Source organism: Lithobates pipiens, unplaced genomic scaffold, assembly GCF_037356315.1.
Source record: "Lithobates pipiens isolate NorthernLeopardFrog02 unplaced genomic scaffold, aLitPip1_a1.2 Scaffold_8, whole genome shotgun sequence".
Classification (NCBI taxonomy): domain Eukaryota; kingdom Metazoa; phylum Chordata; class Amphibia; order Anura; family Ranidae; genus Lithobates; species Lithobates pipiens.
The window spans coordinates 146,386,663-146,394,432 of NW_027507903.1; the positions used below are offsets into that span (position 1 = coordinate 146,386,663).

Here is a 7,770-nt window from a genome sequence, read left to right on the forward strand (position 1 = left end):
CAAGGAAATTGCTGAGGGGCATGTTGAGCCCATTGAATATTTTTTTTTTTGTCCCAAGTGATTGAATAATGACACAAAAAAAAAAAAAAGTTTACAAACAATTGTCACTAAATGATATATTGCTCACACATGCCATAGTTATATGTGGAATTGCACCCCAAAATATATTCTGCTGCTTCTCCTGAGTACGGGGATACCACATATGTGGGACTTTTTGGGAGTCTAACCGCGTACGGCACCCCGAAAACCAATCACTGCCTTCAGGATTTCTAAGGGTGCAAATTTTTGATTTCACTCCTCACTACCTATCACAGTTTTGAAGGCCATAAAATGCCAAAATAGCACAAAACCCCCCCCCAAATGACCCCATTTTGGAAAGTAGACACCTCAAGCTATTTACTGAGAGGCATGTATTTTATATTTTGCCACAAGTTGCAGGAATATTACAACTTTTTTTTTTTTGCACAAAGTTGTCACTAAATGATATATTGCTCACACATGCTAAGGGCATAAGTGAAATTACACCCCAAAATAAATTCTGCTGCTTCTCCCGAGTATGGGGATACCACATGTGGGGGACTTTTTGGGAGTCTAGCCACGTACGGGACCCCGAAAACCAAGCACTGCCTTCCGGATTTAAATATAAAACGCTACAAAAAAAACCTGTTAGCGATCGCAGGGATCAGGCCTGACTCTGCGAACGCTGCAGTTATGTGTTTAGTGTTTTGTAAGTGACAGTGATCGATCGATACTGCACTTGGATGGGCTGGGCGGAGGGGCAAAACGCAGGTGCTAGCAGGTATCTGAGCTGATCCCGCTAACAATGCGTTTTTTTGGAACCCTAAACTGCTGGGGACGCTAGTATAGATCTGATCAGATCAGATATTGATCTGTTCAGATTCTATACCACCACGGGAGGTGTATGCTTTGCGCGTGGGTGTTAGCAGTACTGGCACTAACCTAGCGCTGCCTGGGGTGACGCAGACCCTGACCCTAAAACCTAATTGATATCACCCGCCGGGTGATCAGGGGGTTAAACCTTTATTGGGTAATAAATGGTGGGTGCCCTGATGCTATAAAAAGCAAACTAACCAGAGTCACCCGTAACACTTATACGGTGATCACTGGTGAAAGAGTTAACTAGGGGCAATCAGGGGGTTAAAATCTTTATTAGGTAGTGAATGGGGGGGTCCCTGCCGCTATATAAAAACCTGACGGGGAAGCTAAATAACGAACTGCCTAACCAGCATCACCAGTGGCACTTATACGGTGATCGCTGGGGAAAGGGTTAACTAGGGGCAATCGGGGAGTTAAAACCATTATTGGGTAGTATATGGGGGTACCTAGCGCTATAAAAACCTGGCGGTGAACCTAAAAAAATAACTAGCTACCTAGCAGCACTAGTGACACTAATGCAGCGATCAGAAAAATGATCGCTTAGTGACACTGGCAAAAGGGGGTGAAAGGGTTAACTAGGGGCAATCAGGGGGTTAAACCCATTATTGGGTAGTATATCAGGGTACCTAGCGCTATAAAAACCTGGCGGTGAACCTAAAAAAATAACTAGCTACTTAGCGGCACCAGTGACACTAATGCAGCGATCAGAAAAATTATTGCTTAGTGACACTGGCAAAAGGGGTTGAAAGGGTTAACTAGGGGCAATCAGGGGGTTAAAACCATTATTGGGTAGTATATCGGGGTACCTAGCGCTATAAAAACCTGTCGGTGAACCTAAAAAAATAACTAGCTACTTAGCGGCACCAGTGACACTAATGCAGCGATCAGAAAAATGATGGCTTAGTGACACTGGCAAAAGGGGGTGAAAGGGTTAACTAGGGGTAATCGGGGAGTTAAAACCATTATTGGGTAGTATATGGGGGTACCTAGCGCTATAAAAACCTGGCGGTGAACCTAAAAAAATAACTAGCTACCTAGCAGCACTAGTGACACTAATGCAGCGATCAGAAAAATGATTGCTTAGTGACACTGGCAAAAGGGGGTGAAAGGGTTAACTAGGGGCAATCAGGGGGTTAAACCCATTATTGGGTAGTATATCGGGGTACCTAGCACTATAAAAACCTGGCGGTGAACCTAAAAAAAATAACTAGCTACTTAGCGGCACCAGTGACACTAATGCAGCGATCAGAAAAATGATCGCTTAGTGACACTGGCAAAAGGGGGTGAAAGGGTTAACTAGGGGCAATCAGGGGGTTAAAACCATTATTGGGTAGTATATCGGGGTACCTAGCGCTATAAAAACCTGGCGGTGAACCTAAAAAAATAACTAGCTACTTAGCGGCACCAGTGACACTAATGCAGCGATCAGAAAAATGATCGCTTAGTGACACTGGCAAAAGGGGGTGAAAGGGTTAACTAGGGGCAATCGGGGTTAAAACCATTATTGGGTAGTATATCGAGGTACCTAGCGCTATTAAAAACCTGGCGGTGAACCTAAAAAAATAACTAGCTACCTAGCGACACTAGTGACACTAATGCAGCGATCAGAAAAATGATTGCTTAGTGACACTGGCAAAAGGGGATGAAAGGGTTAACTCTAGGGGCAATCAGGGGGTTAAACCTTTATTGGGGGGTGGTAGGGGGCTACCCTGGACCTAACACTAATTACCCTGACACTTTTTACTTTTACAACTGACACTGAATGCAGTGATCAGAAAATAAATGATCACTGCAATCAGTGACTGGGAGGGGGGGGGGGGGTTTGTGTGCCTATGTGTGCCTACATGTTAATATAGTGTTGGTGCACACTTACTTTCACTCTTCTCCTCGTAGTCCGGTCAAAAAGACCGCCCCGAGGAGAATGACATCACTTCCTCCCTGCCTGTGTTTACTATACACAGCGGGGAAAGCTTCTCATTTGCCAGGAGCGATCGAGAGGGGATGGCCAGAAACCAACGGCCATCCCCTCATCCCGGATCGCTCCTGAAGCGAAACGGACCGCCGCATCCAGCGGGAGGGGGTCCGATCAGACCCCCCACCCGCTGGAAGGCGAGCACGTACATGTACGTGCTTGTGCCTGTCGGTGCCATTGCACCGACGTACATTGCCATGCGGCGGTCCTTAAGTGGTTAATACCTTGAAATGTCTACTTTCTAAAAAGGGGTCATGGGGGGGGGGTATTTGTACTTTTCTGACTTGTTAGTGTCTTAGGAAATGAGATACACCTGATGTACTGAAGACCTGATCAGATGTGATCAATTTTCATTGATTGGCACCATAGGTTGTAGACTCTATAACTTTCACAAAGACCAAATAACATACACTAATGTGTTGTTGTTTTTTTACCAAAGATATGTAGCAGTATACATTTTGGCCAAAATTTATGAAGAAAAATAACTAATTAGCAAAATTTTATGACAGAAACAAAAAGGCATTTTTTTCACTAGTGATTAAATACCACTAAAAGAAAGCTCTATTTGTGTGGAAAAAAGGACGCAAGTTTCATATGGGTACAGTGTTGCATGACTGAGTAATTGTCATTCAAACTGTGAGAGCGCTAAAAGCTGAAAATTGGTCTGGCCAGGAAGGGGGTATACGTGCACTGTATTGAGGTGGTTAAAAACCCCACTTAAAAGGAGGACACTTACAAGATAAAAAACAAACACTCGCATTTGTGTATAATAAGAGCATCCACTCGCTCACCACCGTGGCTGCGTGAAGAAACAGGCTCACTTCCTCCCCTCTACACACGTATCGACCTCTGATTGGTCTTCATCAGCAGATGGGTGGAACACCTCACCCAAGCCTATTTTATTCTCTTGTTATTCTCGTTGTTATATCAACATCTCAGGCTTCTCCCCAGCAGTTTCAAGTGACTCAAGGAATGTCCATTTCCTGTGGGCCCCAGGGCTCACTTTCCCTTAAGCCAGATCACACAAAACCGATATTATACCACAATTGTGGTATCTAAAGGTAATTAGACTAAAATTCTTTCTGCATCACTCTCCCTAACTGCCACAGAGATTGCCAAGTGTACAAATAAGATAGTTTCAACAATAATACTTATTAGGCATACTTATTATATTATTATAATACTTAATTCTGGCAATATAAATATATCTTTATTATTTAAAATGAATGTATTCTTAGTACTCCCTATAAAACTGTTAATGGACCACAACTTCCATGCAACGCTGTACTTCTGTTTATTGTAATGTTCATTTTTAATTATTAGTATTAATATCAGGGATATATGTATCCTCATCTTAATCTGTTATAATATTGTAATAAAATCTCAGGTATATACAGGGAGAAAATTATGCTGCACTGAATATACTGTGTGTGTATATATATATATATATATATATATATATATATATATATATAGTAATTTTCATTATTATTAATTTCAATTGTAAAGGTGATGACAATATTATCAATAAACTTTAACTCCCAACACCCCTCAGGTGGGGGGGGGGGGGGGGGGGGCGCTAACTTCAATTATTCCTGATAAAGTAGTTCAGGTCAAAGCCAACGTTGATGGCCCTGGGTACCAAGACCCTAGTCTTGTATACACAGAAAGACTCATGTTGACTAAGCGCTCTGATGTAATTCCCCCCTCTCCAATGTTTCACTTTTTCCACACCCCCCAGAATTGCAGACAGTGCGGATTCCGACCATGGACCTCTCTAAAGTGTTAAGGAACGCTATGATCTTTCTTTCCTTTTTTAATATTGTTAAAGTGTTCTCGTACCCTCACCAGCAGTGGTCCAGAAGTACGTCCCACATACTGGAGTTTGCTTGGGCACTCCAACACATAAACAATCCCCTCTGATGAACATGTTATAAATTATTTTATCTTATGAGTTCTTCATGTGGATGTGGCCAGGAGATCTTTACGCTTTTTCACATTACTTCCTTTTTTTAACCACTTCCCGACCAGTGCACGACGATGTACGTCGACAGAATGGCACGGGCAGGCATATTGGCGTACATGTACGTCCAATCTTCAATGCCGCCCTGCCATCGGGAGCGCGCCGCCGGCGGCGTGCTCCCGCGCTGGTCGGGACCCCCGTGAGTCCGGTCGTGACGTGGCAAGTGACAATCTGCAACGTGTTGCAGGTGACAAGCTGAATCTGGTGGCAGGTGATGTGGCATTCCACAATGTGTGACAAGTGACAATCTGCATCTGGTGACAGGTGTCGTGGCAAGTGGACAATCTGCAATGTGTGGCAGGTGATGAGGCAAGTGAAAAGCTGCATCTGGTGGCAGGTGATGGTGGGAAGTGACATGCTCGGGGCTCCCACTGATTCTGCATTATGGTGAGTTGAGCTATTTAATTATATATAACAATGTAATAATAGAAATAATGTGTTCCAATCATCTTGACACCATAACAACCATGGTGCTGTGATGATTGTAGTGCCAACATCAGACATTGCCCATATAAATTGCTTAAAAAAAGAGTATTTTCTGGCAGTGCCCCTCCTGAGACTAGACTCTGGATCCACCCCTGCAGTGAGGATGAGGAATGTAAGTTTACTGTTAAGCCTTCCGGGCCCTGCGAGTCCAGCCCTGTCCCGACACAAGCAGCCGCATACAGCAGGCAGCAGGAGCAGAGAGCAGAGTGGGCGGGGCAGAAAGCTTGAGCGCTCCTGTGAAGGGACATCGTTTTCGGCAGATGAGGAGGCTATGGAGTCTGGACAGGAGGTAGGAAGGGAGTGGGAGACTGTCATCTGTTTTGCACTGTTTTGCTATTTTTGTGAAGAAAATATTTGCTATTTTTTTCCATTAGGATAATTTTGCCACAAAGAGAGGGGGAGCAATTCCAGGTTCAAGGGTGCAGATGTTCCTAAGCCCTTGTACACACGGTCAGACATTCCGACAACAAAATCCGTCGGATTTTGTCCGAAACCAGTGTTGCATACACACGGTCGAACAAAGTTGTCGGAAAATCCGATCGTTCTGAACGTGATAACGTTTTTTCGTTACGGCGGGACTACGTTCAGGCTAGTAGCCAATAGCTTTGGTCTAGGAATTTGATCTGAGCATGCGTGGCACTTTGTCCGATCAGAATTCTCTACAAACGATCGGACAAAGTCATGTTGTCGGAAAATTGTATAGCCCAGCTCTAAAACTTTGTCAGTCGGATATTCCGACGGAAACAGTCCGATGGAGCCCACACATGGTTGGATTATCTGACAACATGGTCCGATCGGACATTTCCCATCGGAATGTCCGACCGTGTGTACAAGGGCTAAGACTTTAAGAATAAACTACCATTAGGGCCACTGTTCATCATTGCTGTCTTATTTCTCCCCTATTTGTCTTGTATTTACACATAAGTTTAATCAGAACAAAAATTGGTTAGACGGCATGGAGGTCAGCAATGTGTGTCCTTAATGGGTTGCATACAGTATACTGCATATTTTGTTGTTCGAAATTAATATAAGCTGTTGCCTGGGTACTGTGCCACATGGGTGTGGTAATCTATTGTTCAATGGCATTAGTTCATTTTTTTTTGTGGGGCCCTGCGATTTCTAGTTATGCCCCTGTGTGAGGCCCTGGGCCCCTGAAGGTTTTTTAACGGAAGCCACCGTGAGTGGTGAAGATTGGGTCTATCTGGTTTACCACAGAACCCTGCAGCTGGATAAGGTAAGGGAGATTCCAAAGGAATTTTTCGAATTCTTTGGGTCTTCTCCTTTAACCACTCCCTGGCCGCGCTATAGCTGAAAGACGGCTACAGCACGTGCCTTAATTGCCGGGAGGGCATCCATGGATGTCCTTCTGTTTCCCTGTTCCCCTCGTGCCACCGAGGGTGCATATCGGGGAAAATCTGTGTTGGCCGTGTTCCTTGGACACAGCCAATCACAGATCATGGTAAATGGACAATCACAGTGGCCATTTACCACTCGATCGGAATGTCCAATGAGAGATGATCTCAAATGTAAACATATGAGATCATCTCTCAGTGCTGGCTCTCCCTCCTCACACATAGACCATGTGTGGGGAGCGAGAGCGTCGTAGCTGCAGATCTGTGAGTGCCAACCACAGTAAATCAGAGCCCAAATAGTTCCCATACAGTGCCACATCAGTGCTATTGGTTGTCACGGTGCTCATAACTGTTAGTGTCACAGTGCCATCTGTCATCAGTGCCATCCGTCAGTGCCATCTTTCATCAGTGTCACGTGTAATTGGTGCCATTTGTCATCAGTGTCATGTATCATCGGTGCCTTCTGTCATCAGTGTCACCAGTGCCCACCAACAATGGCTAGAAAATCATTTACAGCTGAGGAGGTTAAATGTATTTTGGGGTGTAATTTTTGATATGTACATGCTATGCGTTGGAAATATCTTATAAATTGCCAACTTTGTGTAAAAAAAAAATGCGTTTTCATTTTTTTCTCACATTTTCCAAAAACTTCTTGAAAAAAATCGAACTGTTCAAAAGACTCATTATGCCTCATAGATTATACATTGGGGTGTTAGCTTTCCAAAATGGGGTGATTTAATGGGCGTTTCCATTGTTCTGGTACTCCAGGGCCTTCAAAAGTGTAATAGGTAGTCAACAAGTTAGATGTTTAATTTATGCTCCTAGAACACCTGATGGTGCTCCCTGCATGTTGGGCCTCTCTATGTGACTAGGCTGTGAAAAAGTCCCACACATGTGGTATTGCCATACTCAGGAGGAGTAGCAGAATGTATTTTGGGGTGTCATTTATGGTATACACATGCCATGTGAGAGAAAAAAACCTATTACATTGACAATTTTGTGGATTTTTTTTTAAACCCTAATTTTGCAAAGAATTGTGG

The 7,770-nt window shown here is 43.9% G+C and overlaps 1 protein-coding gene across 1 annotated transcript in view; it reads left to right on the forward strand.

Moving 5' to 3' along the window:
• The window catches only part of LOC143960915 (uncharacterized), an 83,882-nt gene extending 78,606 nt beyond the window's left edge, over positions 1-5,276 (forward strand). The window contains exon 6 of the mRNA XM_077469932.1: positions 5,157-5,276. Coding sequence (XP_077326058.1) covers positions 5,157-5,246 — 90 coding nt within the window. The 3' untranslated portion in view covers positions 5,247-5,276. The remainder of the gene's footprint in view (positions 1-5,156) is intronic.
• The last annotated feature ends 2,494 nt before the right edge of the window (positions 5,277-7,770 follow it).